At 40.5% G+C, this 19893-nt stretch overlaps 1 protein-coding gene and 1 non-coding gene across 2 annotated transcripts; one reads left to right on the forward strand and one right to left on the reverse strand.

Annotated features, from left to right (window-relative positions):
- Positions 1-8107: 8107 nt before the first annotated feature.
- Positions 8108-8491, reverse strand: LOC110933894. The gene has a single exon (XM_022177095.1). The coding sequence runs from the start codon at positions 8489-8491 to the stop codon at positions 8108-8110; it is 384 nt and encodes a 127-aa protein (XP_022032787.1).
- A 4479-nt stretch (positions 8492-12970) lies between these two features.
- Positions 12971-13077, forward strand: LOC118491996. The gene has a single exon (XR_004892440.1). It is a non-coding gene; the product is annotated as a small nucleolar RNA R71 (small nucleolar RNA).
- The last annotated feature ends 6816 nt before the right edge of the window (positions 13078-19893 follow it).

Consider the following 19893-nt stretch of genomic DNA (forward strand, 5'->3'; position numbering starts at 1 on the left):
GGTCATCGTTCATGTCCCGATTGATTCGTAGGAGTTGACTCCCATAAGTCGTTGGCTGGGGTTAAGGATTGGATTAAAGTAAATTTGCTGGTGCTCGTTTCCGGTAATCAGGGTTGTCCAAATACTGAGGTCGGTAAAGTACTACGCTCAACCTCTTGTCCATCCATCTTGCATGTTGATCAATTAATACACGGTATGTTGCGAGAGTGTTGCGGAAGTGGTCGCACTTCGGGGTCTAAGGCGTCAATACGTTAAGTTCCAGCAAACGAAGGAAAGTGAGAAAGGTATAGACCAATCATTCGACGTCGTGACATCCAACTCAAGGACGTTCGTACTAGTATCTAACATTCTACACAGTTCTCTAAACGTTCAGATGAGTGCTCAGGTAATACTCGATAGCATCGAGATTCGTAAGGATTCAGAGAGGAGAAAAGATCACGTTCGAGTAGGAGACAATCACTGTTATGCCCCTTTAGGTTTGTTATGTTTCTCATTGATTAAATAACAGAACAGAACCCCTTCTCCACTTGTTAAGGCTCACTGGGACTCGCATGCACCCCACATTATTATTATGTGTGCACCCAAAATAATATTGTGATTTGCATCCTCATCTCAGCTCCTCCTAACCCATGTCAAATGGTTCCTCAAGCTCAAGTAGCAAACAAAGAACATCGCAAAACATGGATCATGAATGTCTAGGGAAATACCACACTATCAATCACATAACACATGCAAGTAATACATGAATTCATACTATTGTGCTAATCGTGCAATCCCATACAATTTCATATGTAAGTGTTCACTAGTTATGCAGTGCAATGAGTAAACGAGAGACGAACCTTGCAGTCTGGAGCTGAGTGTCATGGTCGCATTCAGAACTTGTTCGCTTATACTCTGGTTTTATAAAAACATTTTATAACCCAGTTCACTATAACCAGTGGCTCTGATACCAAACTGTCACACCCCCAAAATACCCAAAGCGGAAACCCCCGCGGGGCGTGTGACGTACCAGGATCTAGCCACCAATCACATTGAACTCAAACAAGATTTTAATTAAAACTTACATTCATTAACATTAAGTGTCACAAAACAGTAATTACAATTCATCGTATTCAGCGGAAGCATAAAACATTAGTTAAGTGTTTCATATGTATGATAACCATTAGACTCGTCTCGTGATTCCATGTATCTCGACCCATGACCACTCCAGCATCCCAGACAGCAAGTTCCACATCCACACGTATCAATAACTTGCGAGCATGCACACACGTGTATCAGACAACGCTGGTGAGTTCATAGTTTTACAAAAACATTAATTACCAAGTGTTTAATTCCGTTCATTGATTACAATGTTGATAATACCTCGGATACAAGACGGCTCCTGATTTATTTTGCCCTTTCCCCAATGCTCCTATCAAAGCATTGGTCATGACTAGGTCATTAGTTCACACCCGTCCTCTCCGGTACGGGGTGAGGGTGCCAAACCTAAGTAGCGCTACCAACTAATACCCTGTTACCTCTCAGGTAACAAACAACAAGGAGGGACTTTAATGGTGATAGGAAGAGTATATTATCCAACATTCTAGATTTTATCCACAAGACATATTCCACCCAGGAATACCCATGATTTACCCAAAAACCTATCCCTCTCAGGGATACCCAATGACTGTCCCAACCACCGGGACGCATGCTCAAGAGGAATGAACTCACCTTGGTTTGCTCAGTATGTTACATTACTTTGTTTCATGTTGATCAACCAAGTCCTAGTACGATTATCATTACAATCAGTTTCGCATGTCCTTATATCACATAATCAACATTTTGCATACAGTGTACATCAGCCAATAACACATATTGAACATTCAGCATGCACACAAGTTCATTCATTAATCCACGTTTAATCCAGTGTGTGTGGCCCAAAACTAGTAGACCGATTTAGGTGTGTGATCAACAGTTTTGTACGACTCAATTCCAATCCCTTGGCCCAACCCGTGTGCAACTCATTACCACTGGCCCACTAAACCCAAGACCCAAAGAACAATGCAACCTTTAGAATTTGTGTGATTTATTCTATCACATGCAACCAATCAGTCACACAAATTAGTAACCACACCCTTAATTCACGCAAACAACAATTATCAATAATTTCAACTTTCAAACATATCAAACAATATAACCATCTCATCGATTTCATACATTTACATGATACAACTCGATTATAAGCTTCACATCTCTAGAACCCTAACTATTTGGTGACTTGCGAGGCGCACATATTTATTTACAGTGAACTTCACACTCACGTGTGGTTTATACCTTAACATTAAAACACACACAACAAAGGACAAGTGTATCCCGTCATATATGCAGCAAAGTATTGGTAAGAGCCAGATATCGATCCATGGAACACGGGGTTAAATGTACTAGATCTTTGTCATTAGATTATCAGATAGAAAGATAGGTGAATGGTTGTTTAACTAAGTTATCTAAATTACATCTAAAACATAAATATACTACTATCTTGCTTCACAAACAACCTAAACATGTTATCTATCAGATATGTCACAAAAGCACTTAATCAATTTTCCAATTTCGAGACAGTTAGTCATCCGCTAGGAGTTTTCTAACATAATGATTCTTCGGAAAGTTAACGCGATAAACACACGTTAACCACCTAAAATCATTCTTTTGCGAGCTATTGATATTCATTCATGTGAACCTTTAAATATAGATTAGTCATCCGCTAGGAGTTTTCTAACCTCACTTATCAAAGAAAGCAATACCGATGGTCACAATACAGCCACGAGGATAAGCATTTAAGTAGATCATATAACAACATATTTCACCTTTACAAGTCTTGAACACAAATCTACCATCTCAGCAATTTCAGACCAAAACTACTAAACAAGGATCATAAACCGCATGCAAGAACATGTAATCAACACCATATAATTCGTTAGAACCCTTACGTGCAAGAAAGTATTCCTAATCAAAATAAGATATATCTTGGATAAAACCAATACCCCTCTCGAGTTTCATGGTGTAAACAACTTTACAAACAAGTGATTAATCAAGAAATAGTTACCATCCCACTAACCACAGATTCATTATGCAAGATAATCAAACATAATCATGAACTCAACATCAATGAAACATTCGTTATATAATCATGAAGATTCAAACATGAAAAAGTACTAAAGTTCCATATAAACAAGATTACAACATAAAGATTATTCAAGAAACAAGTTTATAACTATTATTACATAAACTACATTAAACATAAACTAACATCAGCTCAAAACTTGCAAAATGATCAGAATACATGTTCAAGAACAAGGAATCGAACCATAAACAAGCAAGGAATTGACGGGTTGGATCAGTTATGCTTCCACTCGATCTTTAAGCTTCAAATGGGTCTGATCAGGACTGCTTCGGAACCCAGAAATCGCCCAGAAACATGGAGAAAAACCCAACATTTTGATCAGTAGCGAATGCTGCTATTTATAGGCAATTTTCAGTTTGGCACGGCCGTGGCATCCGGTCGCACGGCCGTGCGGTCAGGTCTTGTCGGGTGACGTCAGTTTCAGCGATCCCGAGTCAGCCATGTGGACTAGTGGACAAGTTGCCTGAGTCATCAGATCGGCACGGTCATGCCGTTGGTCGCACGGTAGTGCGATGTCATCAGAATGTTGATCAGAAACCCTGGTCTGGCCATTGCACGGTCATGCGGCGGGTGGCACGGTCATGCGGCCCGAGAACAGATCGGCACTGGCTATTCCACTGGTAGTGCTTCCGAGATCGCACGGTCATGCCATTGGTGGAACGGTAGTTCCAAACCTGGCAGTCATCAGATTTTTTCCCGTTTCATCAGAAATGCATCAGAATTTGTCCGTTTTCATCAGATTTTTATTTTGTGCTCCGTTTAAGACCTGAAAATATAAAAGTACCGAATTTGGTACCTAAACGTCGCGATTTCGGTCAAAAACGCTTAAAACGAAGTGTTTTGGGGTATAAAAACATGTATAATTTAACGTATATCAAGCATCCCCACACTTGAACTTTGCTTGTCCTCAAGCAAACTTAAAATAAAGCAAGGAAACAAATCTGAATATTTACAAAATTACTTAATTTGTTTGGTGGTCAAATCGGTTTTCAAAAAGTCATCATCAAAGATTTTAAAACAAACAAGCTTTGTTAGATGTATGAAAGGATAATTATAAAGCAATGATTCTACGTTCGATTGACTTAGCATGCAAATCTTTACATTTCTCACGATGTTCACACACACTCGGTTAAATTTCTGAATCATACATATAATGTGTATGTAAAACACTCGATGCCGAGTCAATGAATCATGCAATGTCATAAGCTTGTCAAAAGATCTAATCTCCACCAATTAATATGTGAAAAACATAAATCAAGAGCCTTTGATGGGTTGTAATGATAGGCTAAGGTTAAGGGTATGGAATGGGTATTTGAAAGTAGCAAGAAAGGTTAAAACTTTGGCCAAAAACTTGGTGCTTTATTATCTAGGATTCTGAACACGTTGCTAAGCTACTTGCGTAGGTCTTCAGAGTTTATTCTTTTTATACAACAACTCTCTATTTTTATTTCTTGATTGTCTTAATTTCCTTAAAGAGTTTTGACAAACGGTTGTGTGTTTTTTTTTTCAAGAAGTATTAAAGTGAAACTTCTATCAAACTAGAAAGCTTATGGCCAAGTTTTTAACGAAAATAAGGGTGAATGAGAAAAGGTTATATTTTGGGTAAGTAGGCTTTAAATTTGGGTAAAGTTAAGAAAAATATGAAAAATAGGCTCAACATGGCGAACTAATGGATAGTGTTGGGTGCGGGATATAAACAAAGAAAAAGGCTGACAAAGGGGGTATCCTAAATGCCTCTATCATTTCTATGTAATTTCACATATTCGTGATTTTGAAAAGCATTCAAATGACAAGTTCTAAATTACATAAGATATCCGGCTCACTCATTTTTCCGCAAAAACAAAGAAACATTTGACAAGAAAGCTGTAAAGGCTCAAAAATATGCTCACGTAAACGGAAGGAATGGGTCTAAATATAAAGATAAACATGCAAGTCTTTCATTTTGTTTTATCACTGCTTTTTAGTTATCTTTTTCAAACATGAATTTGACTTGTCGATTTTTATCAAATTTGATGCTTCCTAAAGAACACAAATTGACCATTTATGTTTTATTTTTCGAAAATATATACAGAAATGAAAATAATTAAGGACAAACAAAGTTTAAAACCTTTTAAACCCCTCCCCACACTCGAACTTCACATTGTCCCCAATGTGAAATACATATTAGTTAAGCAATTATGAAGAGCTAAACTAATAATGTGAAAAGGGAAAGAGGTACTCCCTCAGAGTTGGAGTTGACTTGTTTGAGTAGACTTTTTGTTTGAAGTCGTCTCAACTCTGTGTGCATTTCTTTACAAATCTGCCAATTGTGTCACTCGCTAAAATAGCCAACATTACCACTGATCCAAATGTTAGATAATTCAACCACATCCGTTATTCAAACAAACCAAACATACTAAAGTACTTAAAACAGACATAAAGTAAAAATATCCCAAACAAAGTACTGAATGGAAATAACATAAATATTAGTTTCTGAACTGTTTCACCCTACCTCCTCTACTCCTCATCATCATCACCGTCATGGTGGCGTGTTCCAGATGAACCCGCCCCATAGGTACCTGTGTCTCCAAATGGAAACTGTGGAGGGTTGCCGAAATGGCCTGGATATACATCTTGTAGCCCTCCAAAGATGTAGGAAAATCCTGCATACATTTCCTCCCGCATGCTCTGTTGAGATGCCCGCATAGCTAACTGGCCTGCTCTTATATCGTCTTGAGTAACCTGCATATGCTGGAATTGTTGGTACAACTCAGGGTAGGAAAGTATACCTGGAGACCAGTTTTGTTGGTGCTGATACTGATGCTGGTGCTCGTGCTCCTCATGTTGTGGTTGGTCATGTGGTGGTGGCTCAATTTCTTCCATGTTGACGTCTTCGTTCTGTGGTAGTAGTGGTATCGGATCCCATATTTCCCCATTTAGACCCCTCAGTCTCGGGCCATTATCTGTATCTACTACCAAACCCATTGCTCTCAGAGACCTCATATCCACATCTCCTCCTGCGTGAACCATCGTGAGACCGTTGACTACCTCATCTGTCATAATACCCAAATTATATGCTAATTAAGTTACATATTCCCCGCCATGGATTTCACTGCTTGTAGTTCTCCCCGCGCTGTATACGAAGAATTCAGCCATTCTTGCTGCGAGGTTTACATGCACTCCAGTCACTAAGGAATATATGAAAAGAAGATCTGGAGTGGGACAGTTCCCCGCACTGTCCATGCGTCCACAGATGGTGTGACTCATGACCTGATGAAGGACCCTCAGAAGCGGGTCTCGTAGTCGTGAAGCTTTAGCTTTTCTAGCTTCATAAGGTGGTCCGACTACTACTTGTGCCCAAAAGTTAGCTCGTTGCTGATCACTATCAAACTTGTAGATATTGGTGAAAAGTTCTGAGTTTATATCCTCAGATGAGTATATGCCCAATCTTCTTCCAAGTCTAGCAACTGTCCACTTATGCCACTTTTTCCCCAATCTGAACTGTATTGTTTCTCTGTTTTTAAAGTTTGGATTCTCGCTTCTTGGTTTTTCATAAGTGTATGAAGCAAAGAATTCAAATGTTAGTTCAAGATAAACGGGTCGTGCAATATTGAACAACCTTGACATCGGATGCGACATCATGTTGGATAGCCTCTCCTCTTGGTTCAGAGTTGTTATGGTCTCCCAGTTGATCCTTATTGGTTCACCGATTTGTCCCCGTCTATTCCATAAAGCTTCTAATCTTGCAATGCGGGGTTGTTCTTTTGGTTTGTTCTCGCTGAATTGGAGGAATCTGTGATTCATCTGCACACAGGAATATAACAAAATGAGAGCATAATATAAAAATTTCGCTGCTGCCACCGGAACAGGCTGTTTACGAGCTTCTGTTTCTGTTTTAGCAGTCGCACGGTCGTGCGGCTTTGGCACTGCCGTGCCATTTCCTGATCGCTAAACAGTTTGTTTCCGGAACTTCATGTCGCACCACCATGCCAAATCGGCACTGCCGTGCGACTCGGCATCGCAGCTCAGAATCGGTGATTTGTGCTTGATTTCCGATCGGCACTGTCATGCCGTTTAAGTGGCGTGACCGTGCGACAGTAAGTATCATCAGAAAATAGTGTTAATCACTGATTTTAACTTGTGTTTTCCAAAATTTCTCTTTTAATCAGTGAATAGATCTTGAATCAAGCATCAGAATCATCGATTTAACATTAATCACCCAAGAACAAGGGTTTATTTGACATTTATGAAGAAAACCCCAAAATTTCTTGGTTTAAACATCAGGTCTACATCAAAAAACTAAGTTTAATCTACAAAATAGGTAGGAACATACCTTGGAAGATGATTGAAGCGAAATCTAGGCAAAAATTAGGAGGTTTTTGAGTGGAGGCGACCTGGAACTCCCGTGCGGCTGCTAGGGTTTCGTAAAAGTGTTATGTTTTTACTGCAGATCTGTTTAAATACACCGCTTTTGACTGTTCGTTTTTCAAGCCGCACGGTCGTGCAGATTTGGCACGGTCGTGCCAATCCAGATCGCTGTCCTGGTTTGGCCTGTGTTTTCGGGTAGCATGGTAGTGCAGCGTTCGCACGGTAGTGCGATCCGATGACTACCCTGTGTACGAGCTACTGATCAGTTTTGATCAAGGAGGGCATGACCATGCCGATTTGGCACGATCGTGCATTACCTGGGCCTTTTTGTGTAACTTTTCACAGTAGGCTTTTAACTCCGAATTTTCACCAAACATTTCCATTTTTGCACTATTTCATATATTATAGCAATTTTTCAACTTCAAAAATCCAAAAATTATACATCAAGGTCGTATGCACCTAGTTTAAAACTGAAAAATGAACGAATTAAAACTTAAATATTACAAACTAATATATACAAAATTACCCTTAGCGTGTGAAAACACGCTCGCTAAATTTGACAGCGAGTCGATAGCTAGACTCATTTTCCCCACACTTGTTTTAAGCGTGCGGGGCGTGGAGTTCGAGAATTTCCTCCACCGGGTCAACCGGTCCGTTAATGTAACGTTTCAAACGATGACCATTGACTTTAAATGTTTCCCCGCTTAAATTTTCGATGGTCACGGCTCCGTATGGGAATACTTCTTTGATCGTATAAGGACCCGTCCATTGAGATCTTAATTTCCCGAGGAATAAACGCAGTCGTGAGGAGTACAACAAAACAAGATCTCCAACGCGGAAATCTTTATGTTCTCTTATTCTTTTGTCATGAAACCTCTTGACTCGCTCTTTGTACCTGCTAGAACTTTCATAGGTATGGTTTCTTAGCTCCTCGAGCTCGTGAATTTGCAGAAAACGGGCTTCAGCTCCACTCTTCAAATCCATGTTTGCCGTTTTCAAGGCCCAATATGCCCTATGTTCTAGCTCGACAGGTAGATGACAAGCTTTTCCATAAACCAACCTAAAGGGTGTGGTCCCGATAGGTGTTTTGAATGTCGTTCTAAAAGCCCATAAAGCGTCGTCTAGCTTGTCTGACCAATCCTTGCGGTTATTATAAATGGACCACTCAAGGATTCTTTTCAAACCCCGATTTGTGACCTCAACTTGCCCGCTGGTTTGAGGGTGATATGGCGTAGCCAATCTGTGATGAACACCATAACGGGACAAGGCTCGTTCTAACTGTGTATTACAAAAATGTGTTCCACGGTCACTGATTAGTGCTTTTGGAGCACCAAATCGGGCGAATAAACTTTTTAAGAACCTCACAACTACCCTAGCATCGTTTGTAGGCAAAGCTTGAGCTTCAGCCCATTTTTAGACATAGTCTACAGCAACTAGAATGTATTTTTTACCTCGTGAGGCTGGAAATGGTCCCATGAAGTCGATACCCCATATATAAAAGACTTCACAGACTTGCATTGGATGCTGAGGCATTTCATTGCATGCGGAGATATTCATTGCCCTCTGGCAAGCATCACACGCTCTAACCCATTCATGCGCATTACGAAATATTGTGGGCCAGTAAAACCCAGAGTCTAACACTTTCTTTGTAGTGTAGTTTGCTCCATGATGACCTCCAGTTCGCCCCTCGTGACAGTGGCGCAGAATGCTAGCTGCCTCTTCTCCAAATACACATCTTCGGATCACCTGATCGGCTCCGATTCTAAACAAGTATGGTTCGTCCCAAATGTAATACTTCAAATCTGCAAAGAACTTCCTCTTTTGCTGATATGACAATCCTTTGATAAGGATTCCACATGCGAGGTAGTTTGCAAAGTCGGCGAACCAAGGTGACTCGTCATTCATCTCGATACTTAGAAGAAATTCGTGGGGGAAATTGTCGTTTATTGGTTCCCCCACTGAATTTTCTGAATTGCCATGCTCAAGTCTCGAGAGATGGTCGGCTGCAACATTCAAAGCTCCCTTTTTGTCTTGGATCTCAATGTCAAATTCTTGTAACAATAAGATCCATCTGATAAGACGCGGTTTTGCGTCCTGTTTGCTAAAAAGGTATTTAATTGCTGCATGATCCGTATACACAATTGTTTTGGACAACACAAGGTACGACCTGAATTTGTCAAAAGCATATACTACTGCCAAAAGCTCTTTCTCTGTAGTCGTATAATTTTCCTGAGCATCGTGTAGAGTTTTACTTGCATAGTAAATAGGATGAAAATGCTTCTCCCTTCGTTGTCCTAAGACTGCTCCTATTGCGTAATCACTTGCATCGCACATTATCTCAAATGGCAACGCCCAGTTGGGTGCAACTAAAATAGGGGCTTCGATAAGCCTTTGTTTAAGCTGCTTGAATGTTTTCATGCATTCGTCTGAAAACACAAATGGAGCATCTTTTCCTAACAAACGGGTCATAGGTCTTGCGATTTTTGAAAAGTCTTTTATGAATCACCTATAGAACCCTGCATGACCCAGGAAACTTCTAATCGCTCTGACCGAGGTTGGGGGAGGAAGTTTAGAAATGATATCCACTTTTGCTGGATCAACTTCCAACCCTGCCTCAGAGATTTTGTGTCCAAGAACTACCCCTTCTTTCACCATGAAGTGGCATTTCTCCCAGTTAAGCACAAGATTAGTTTCCTCACATCTCATTAACATTCTCTTCAGATTTCCGAGACACTGATCGAAAGAACTCCCAAAAACAGAGAAATCATCCATGAATACTTCCATGGAGTCTTCAATCATGTCATGAAAAATGGCTACCATGCAGCGCTAAAATGTGGCTGGTGCATTACACAACCCAAAAGGCATACGCCGGTAGGCGAATGTGCCGAAAGGACATGTGAAAGTAGTCTTTTCCTGGTCCTCAGGAGCGATAGGAATTTGAAAATACCCAGAGAACCCATCCAGAAAACAGAAAAATGACTTCCCCGACAGACGTTCCAACATCCGGTCGATGAATGGAAGCGGGAAGTGGTCCTTACGGGTGGCATCGTTGAGTTTGCGATAATCGATACAAACTCGCCATCCGGTGACAGTACGGGTAGGAATAAGTTCATTCTTATCGTTTGGAACTACATTAATACCACCTTTCTTGGGTACTACTTGCACTGGACTTACCCAAACAGAATCAGATATAGGATAAATCAGCCCTGCATCTAACAACTTAATTACTTCTTTCTTCACCACGTCTTGCATATTAGGATTCAAACGCCTTTGATGCTGTGCACTAGGCTTATAATCGTCTTCCATGAGAATTTTATGAGTACAAAAAGAAGGATTAATGCCTTTGATATCCATAATCTTCCACGCCATAGCTTTCTTGTGAAGCGTTAGAACTTCGAGAAGTTGTCTCTTTTCTTCTTTTGCTAAAGATGCTAAAATGATGACTGGTAAGCGACACTCCTCATCAAGAAATGCGTACTCGAGATGCGGTGGGAGTTCTTTTAACTCCAACGACGGTGGGTCTTCAACCGATGGTTTGGATTTTTCTTCAACTTCACGGTCAATCTCCACAAATTGATCTGGACTTTGAGAACCATCATCACCGATTTGGAAAACCGGCTGCTCAGTTTCGTGGCCCTCCTGCGAAATGCCATCTTGGTTCTCACACAACAGATGTGTGTCCGTATCAATTTCTTCAATAGTGCCTTGGAAATGAGAGCTTACACAAGTATCGACAATGTCGACATAGTAAAGCATGTCATCGTGACTTTGCGGATGCTGCATTGATCTTTTAATGTCAAAAGTCACGTGCTCGTCATTTACTCGGAGCGTGATTTGGCCAGCTGCCACATCAACGATCGTCCTCGCATTATTGAGGAACGGGCGTCCAAGTATTAATGGCACTTTTGAATCTTCGTCCATGTCTAAAATAACAAAATCCACGGCAAAAACAAATTTATCGATTTTAACAAGCATGTGTTCAACGAATCCACGCGGATACTTGATCGAACGATCTGCAAGTCGAATGCTCATTTTAGTGGGTGAAGGTTCACCCAGATCTAATTTAGCAAAGACCTTATATGGCATAAGGTTTATGCTAGCTCCTAAATCGGCTAATGCCTGACTGACAGACATGCTGCCAATGAGACAGGGAAGAGTAAAACTGCCCGGATCTCCCATCTTTTCAGGTAGACGGTTTTGGAGAAGGGCTGAACAGTTTTCATTCATCAACACACAAGACAAGCTTTCAAGTTTCTGCTTCTTTGTGAGGATGTCTTTTAAGAACCTTGCGTATTTAGGCATTTGAGCCAACGCCTCAACAAATGGTATGTTTATGTGTAATTGTTTCAACATTTCTAAAAACTTACCATGTTTTTCATCGTTCTTTTGCTTCTTCAGTCTGCTCGGATATGGGACAGGAGGAATGAAATCTTTAACTGGCTCCTGGAACTGTGTTGTACTTGCTGGGACTCGCCTAGCGTGCACCTCGTCTGAAGCGTCAGTTTGGACCGTATCAGTGATCGGTGGTGAGTCTGATTTGTCAGGTCCCGTGGCTTTACCACTCCTCGTCATTACTGCATTAACGTGCCCTCTTGGGTTTGGTTCTGTGTTACCTGGAAGACTACCTTGTGGTTTTTCAGACAACATCTTGGCCAGTTGGCCGACTTGATCTCAATGGTTTGTATTGAAGCCTTCTGGCTTCGCATTTCCCCTTCTTGAGCCATGAAACGCTCCTCATGCTGCTGGTATCACTTTTCAGATATTTGGTTGGCATTGTTGGAGTTGTTTAACAGTTGCGCCATCATCTCCTCTAGTTTTGAGTTGGTTTGAGAGGTTTGAGGCTAGGAAGGGCTTCCTGAACCTAAATTATTGTAACTTGGTTGAAAGCTTTGCCCTGGTGGCTGAAAAGATTGTCCATGGGGCTGAAAGGATTGCCCCTGAGACTGTTGTGGTGCGGGAGCGCATTGAGCATATCCGAGTGGGTTTTGGTTATTGGAATTAGCTTTCCACCCAAAGTTTGGGTGATTCCTCCAACCCGGATTGTACGTGTTGCTATAGGGGTTATTCTGGGGCCTAATTTGATTGCCCAAATAGTCCACCTCTTTGTGGCCTGTAAACATAACACCCTGCTCACATGTACCTGGCTCGTGTGACACTCCACACAGCTCACATGATGATTGTACCTGCAAAACGTTCTGAGCTTGATCAAATCTTGCTGCCAAAGCTCCAATCTGTGCTGCAAGAGCCGTATATGTATCCACTTGATGAACTCCAGGAATAGATGATGCTTTGTTTCGCACTCCACCGTGACGAGAACTCGACTTCAAGGTAGCTTTCTCTATAATTGCATAGGCTTCATTGGGTGTTTTTGTTCCAAGATCGCCTCCTGCATATACATTTAAACGTTCTTGTGAGTCGTAGTTGAGTCCTTGGTAGAAGTTCAACACAAGTTGCCTTTTGGACAACCCATGATGTGGAACATCGATCAGAAGATCTTTGAACCTCTCCCAAGCTGCGTGTAGAGATTCTCCTTCGTCTTGTTTGAATGTCATAATACGATTCTTAAGCTTAGCTGTCTTTTCTGACGGAAAATATTTTTGCATAAAAAGATCGGCCATCTCGTTCCAAGTCGTGATGGAACCTGCTGTAAGTGACAAAAGCAAAGATCGTGCTTTGTCTCGCAAAGAAAATGGAAAGAGACGCAAACGAATAGCGTCTTCAAAAACGTCTCTAATTTTGAAAGTCGAGCACACCTCGAGAAATGATGCGATGTGCCGACCTGGATCTTCGTGATCCTTCCCATCAAACTGCACAAAAATTTGTAACATGTTAATAATACTATATTTAATTTCAAAACTCGGTGCCGCTATCGTAGGTCGGGCGATGCTCAGCAGCAAGCCCTCCCCTCCTGGACGGCCGGTCTCATTCAGAGGCTGGTCGTCTTCTGCCATAATGCTTCCTGTGTCGTCCTCTGAACTCTCGCTATCAGAAAGAATCACTGGTTCGACGATTGCGGCCGCAATCCTTTGTGCAACAACAAGTGATCTTTCGCGAAGCCGCCTACTTCTTCTTAAGTTATTTTCTGGTTCGTTGGCTAGCTCAGCGTTAGCGGGTGCAGAGGGCGTGGACATTAGCCTGCACGTAAAAAGGAAGGCATTATAAAGAAAAAAGAACATAATAATAATATAAGAAATAGGTATCCATAATAATATTATTACATAATATACATATATATACGGGTTATTAAACAAATTTATTTAGATATTTACTGAATTATTTACTTATTTACATCCGAGAACTGTTTTTGTTTGTTTACCAGAATTTCTGATGAAAATTATCAGAAATCTGAGGTAACTTTTTTTTTTACATATCAGAAAATCTGATATATCTGATAAAATTCTGATAAGATCTGATGAAAACTTTTGTTCCATCAGAATTTCTGATAAATCCATCAGAATTACCAGAAATCTGGTAACTTCATTAGAAATGTAAATTGTTGTTTTTAGAACATCTAATGGGTTTATCAGAATCCATCAGAAAATCGGATAATTTCATTGGAATTTATCAGAAAATCTGATGATTTTATCAGAAAGTTATAGTTTATTTGAATGAACAGTTAATTAAACGGACAGAAATAAATAAATAAATAAATAAATAACCGAAGGTTAATAAATAAAATCCTGAATTAGAAATATTGAAAGGAGATACAAAAATAAATGAAGTACATAAATAAAATGACTGAATTTTTTTTAAAATAAATGAAATAAATAATTGCCAGTAAATGGTTCGATTCCGAACACATAACTGAATTAAATAAAATGAAATACATGTTAGCTGAGTATTAAAATGGTTAGTATGTTAGTGAGTTAGTAAAGTCGGTTGGTTAGTAAAACAGAAAAAAGAAAAGTTAGTCAAAAGTTAGTCCTAGTGGGCGTGCCAGGCTAGGTATTCACAAGTTAGTAAAATAGAAGAAAATAAAATAAATACAAAATGTACGAGTATTGACAGTTATTGATAGTTTGTACACCGGTAAGATATTGACTCGGATTGTTCCATTAATTTCGCCGTGTCCCCGGCAACGGCGCCAAAAACTTGGTGACTTGCGAGGCGCACATATTTATTTATAGTGAACTTCGCACTCACGTGTGGTTTATTTATTTATATAAATAGTTTATACCTTAACATTAAAACACACACAACAAAGGACAAGTGTATCCCGTCATATATGCAGCAAAGTATTGGTAAGAGCCAGATATCGATCCATGGAACACGGGCGTTAAATGTACTAAATCTTTGTCATTAGATTATCAGATAGAAAGATTGGTGAATGGTTGTTTAACTAAGTTATCTAAATTACATCTAAAACATAAATATACTACTATCTTGCTTCACAAACAACCTAAACATGTTATCTATCAGATATGTCACAAAAGCACTTAATCAATTTTCCAATTTCGAGACAGTTAGTCATCCGCTAGGAGTTTTCTAACATGATGATTCTTCGGAAAGTTAACGCGATAAACACACGTTAACTACCTAAAATCATTCTTTAGCGAGTTATTGATATTCATTCATGTGAACCTTTAAAGATAGATTAGTCATCCGCTAGGAGTTTTCTAACCTCACTTATCAAATAAAGCAATACCGATGGTCACAATACAGCCACGAGGATAAGAATTTAAGCAGATCATATAACAACATATTTCACCTTTACTAGTCTTGAACACAAATCTACCATGTCAGCAATTTCAGACCAAAACTACTAAACAAGGATCATAAACCGCATGCAAGAACATGTAATCAACAATTCAACACCATATAATTCGTTAGAACCCTTACGTGCAAGAAAGTATTCCAAATCAAAATAAGATATATCTTGGATAAAACCAATACCCCTCTCGAGTTTCATGGTGTAAACAACTTTACAAACAAGTGATTAATCAAGAAATAGTTACCATCCCATTAACCACAGACTCATTATGCAAGATAATCAAACATAATCAGGAACTCAACATCAATGAAACATTCGTTATATAATCATGAAGATTCAAACATGAAAAAGTACTAAAGTTCCATATAAACAAGATTACAACATAAAGATTATTCAAGAAACAAGTTTATAACTATTATTACATAAACTACATTAAACATAAACTAACATCAGCTCAAAACTTGCAAAATGATCAGAATACATGTTCAAGAACAAGGAATTGAACCATAAACAAGCAAGGAATTGACGGGTTGGATCGGTTATGCTTCCACTCGATCTTTAAGCTTCAAATGGGTCTGATCAGGACTGCTTCGGAACCCAGAAATCGCCCAGAAACATGGAGAAAAACCCAACATTTTGATCAGTAGCGAATGCTGCTATTTATAGGCAATTTTCAGTTTGGCACGGCCGTGCCATCCGGTCGCACGGCCGTGCGGTCAGGTCTTGTCGGGTGACGTCAGTTTCAGCGATCCCGTGTCAGCCAAGTGGACTAGTGGACAAGTTGCCTGAGTCATCAGATCGGCACGGTCATGCCGTTGGTCGCACGGTAGTGCGATGTCATCAGAATGTTGATCAGAAACCCTGGTCTGGCCATTGCATGGTCATGCGGCGGGTGGCACGGTCATGCTGCGCGGGAACAGATCGGCACTGGCTATTGCACTGGTAGTGCTTCCGAGATCGAACGATCAGCACGGTCATGCCCTTGGTGGCACGGTAGTGCCAAACCTGGCAGTCATCAGAATTTTGTCCGTTTCATCAGAAATGCATCAGAATTTGTCCGTTTTCATCATATTTTTATTTTGTGCTCTGTTTAAGACCTGAAAATATAAAAGTACCGAATTTGGTACCTAAACGTCGCGGTTTCGGTCAAAAACACTTAAAACGGAAGTGTTTTGGGGTATAAAAACATTTATAATTTAACGTATATCACTATTATTGATCGATTTCTACGTGTCCTTTATTTACCCGATTCAAGCAACACAATGTTATTCAGCCATTATTCAGATCAAATTGGCCATCATCATTAATTAAATTAATCATCATCTCATCATTCAATGCACATAATATTCTTACTGACAAGTGACAACATTATTAAAATATCTATATTGTTTGATTAGATATGGGCCGCCATTGATTACATTGAGTGACAACATCATTCAAACACATGGGCCGCCATTTTTTAGTCAAAGTTATCAACTTTATTAGGCCATTTACCTTCAATTCTATTGGACCTTAAAGACTACTGATATACTAGAAATCGGTGATTGAATATTTATGAAAATTAGTGGACAAAACATCCACATTCTCGGTCAAAAACCCTCTTGGCGAAACACCCATTTTTCGTCAAGAGGTGAAGGTGGCGAAAGACCATAATATTCGTCAAGGAAACCAGTCGACGAAAGGCCATGTTTCGTCGACTCGGGTTTTTCGTCGGGGGTCACTCAGTACTATGTTTCGTTGGGCGAGTCATGAGCAGCAACCCTAACCGCCGTCGGTCTTCTGCAAACCCTAACCGTTTATTAAATCATGAATAGCAAGCTACACATTCTAATCATTCGAATCAGGATAATATACATTCCTAATCATTCACAAATCATTAACCAAAACACACGACATCAGAACCATCGATCATTAGCATCTGTCCGTTCCATCTAAACACAATCGCGACTTTTACAATAATTTCTACGAACACAGTGCAACAAATCATGCAACTCTACACGAGTCATCATGCAAGTAGACTCTACAATCATGCAAGTCTAACACAAAATCACATAATCTAGTCCAACCAAAACTGACAAGTATACATACCTATTATTAGAACGAGGGAGGATGAAGGGTTCGTAGGAAAAAGCTTCGCCAGATGTGATGCCATCGATCGTAGAGGAGGGAGGAGAGTGTATTAGGGTTTGTAACTTGTTTCCAGTACGATACGTAACAAAATACTCTCCTCATATGTATGCGTATATCACATGGGTTGGGGGAGGGGTTTTGATTCGGGCCCGATTTAATGTGTGGGCCAAGATGGGAGCGGCCCATCACACCAAGAAGTGTGTGTGTGTGTGTGTGTGTGTGTGTGTGTGTGTGTGTGTATGTGTGTGTGTGTCGAGTAGGTTCGCGGCCCAACTAAGTTTGTACGAGTTTCTAAACTAACTAACTAACACATAAAACAGTTAATGGTTCTCATAGAATTTACCCGCGCACACATACAAACATTTAATTAACATGTAACGCATTCATAAGTTACAACATAACATGTAATGTGAAAAAGGAGTCAGTACATAGAGAAAGGCTTGAATACTAGTTGTCACATCATCCCCAACTTGAAATAAATTTCATCCCGAAATTTGGCATGTAATCCAAAACAGCAAGATGTTAACTCAGGATGACTGTGGATTTTCCACGGGTACCACACTAACCTACCTGACCAGATTTTCCTTACTCAAACCGGAGCACTGAAGGAAGAGAATTATCAAGATGAGTCCATGCGGGGCATGGAGGAGCAACTTTTGGCAAGACGGACGATATTCGCTACTTCACGGAACGAATATGGATCCCACCATACGACAACCGTAGGGAACTTGGGTTGAGCAAAGCACGGCGGCCTCGTTATTCTAGTCGTCTGGATCTTGATAGGAGATATTGGGATCTATAAACCGGGTACTGGCAACCGGGCGTGAAGGTCCATATAGCAATATAGGTGAACGATGTTTGAATTGTGCGAAAGTCAAGGTGGAATATCAAGAACCTTCTGGTTTGTGTCGGCGACTAGAAACACCCATTTGGTAATGAGAACAGAATGCCACGGATTTTGTCACCGGACTACCAAAAACCCAGGACGGAAATAATATCACCTGGGTGATCGTTGATTATCTCATGTAACCAGCACACATTCTTGCAATTAAGGAAACTGACGAGTTTTCATGGCTTGTGAATATTCCTCTGAGAGAGAGACAGTTTGTAGGCACGGGGTGCCAACTCCTGTTACCTTTGGTTTTGATCTATACCTAATTTATGACATGCGATACACAACACCCTTGGCTCACGTCTAGACATGGGTATTGCTTATCACCGTAGTACAAATGGTCAGAGCAAACGAACCCCCTGACACTCGAAGACATGCTGCGAGCATGTGTGTTATTGACTTTAGTAAGAGTTAGAAGGACATTTACCTTTGGTTGAGTCCTACTGCAGCAGTCATCGTTTTAGTATTTAGACAACTCTGTTTGAGGCATTGCGTGGACGATAATACCATCCTTGTTGGGTTAACGTGGGCGACTACGTCATCACAGATCCAGGACTTGTACTCGAAGCTCTCGGGAAGATTGTTTAAATCAGAAATCGATTGGCGGCAACGCGTAACCATCCGGAAAACTGACAAACTTAGGAAACACTAGAGTTCGCGGCAGGCGGACATGTCATGATTGAAAGTCTCACCCTGGGAGGGTGCGGTGCGCTTTGGGAAGCGTGGCAAGATGAATTTACGTTTTGTTGGGCCATTCAAAGTTTTGGAAAGGATCGGTGACATGGCTCACAAACTCGAGTTACCTGACGAATTGGGTAATGTTCATGATGTCATATATGTCTTGAATCTATAGAAGTCTTTGTCCGATGAAACACTTGTGATACCCTCACTAGAACCCGAGGTTAACGACGAGTTGCAATTGTCGAGGAATCTATTGATAGCATGGATCAGGAAGTCAAGAGTTGTAAACATAGTCGAATTCCAAACACGAGGGTTCGTTGAAACTCAAGACGTAAACCGGAGTTCACGTGGGAACGCGAAGATCAGATGAAGCTCACAACTGCTGAATTTCGGGACGAAATTCCCTTTCAAGTTGGGGATGATGTGGCATCTGGGGAAATCCACAGTCATCCTAAATTAGCACTGTGTTGTTTATCAAATTTCGGGACGAACTTTCTTTCAAGTTGGGGATGATGTGACAACCCGAACTTTCAAGGTTAGTGTCGTCTAGCCTCATAACTTTTAAGCTTGTATTATTCCTTTCACACTACGTTTTATCATACGTTGCGGTGAGTGCTTGTTACTTGTTAGTTGTTAAATCTAAACGTAAACGAGTTGGATTGATGTGTGATTGGGCCGCGCATACGTTTGGGCCACACACTCTCCCTAGTTATAACTTCCTTCGGCCCACACACACATGTTACCTTAGGCCCTAACTACACAAGCCCAATCAAGACATAAAGTGGGCCGGTTAGTTTGGGATTTGTATACACACGCACACATCCTTTATCCGGCTTATATTTGGCTTCGGCCCACCCTCATACCTGGCCCGTAATACATGAGTCATACCATGTTATGAGTCTGCTTATTTATAGATTGTGAGATAGGGTTATGTACAACTTGAGTAGTTAACAAAACAAAACCCTACCCTTC

Source organism: Helianthus annuus, chromosome 4 (genome assembly GCF_002127325.2).
Source record: "Helianthus annuus cultivar XRQ/B chromosome 4, HanXRQr2.0-SUNRISE, whole genome shotgun sequence".
NCBI classification, from domain to species: Eukaryota; Viridiplantae; Streptophyta; class Magnoliopsida; order Asterales; family Asteraceae; genus Helianthus; species Helianthus annuus.

Bases quoted from the DNA above. Each gene is read 5' to 3' on its own strand.
- LOC110933894 (XM_022177095.1), bottom strand. From the start codon at position 8,491: ATGGATTTGAAGAGTGGAGCTGAAGCCCGTTTTCTGCAAATTCACGAG.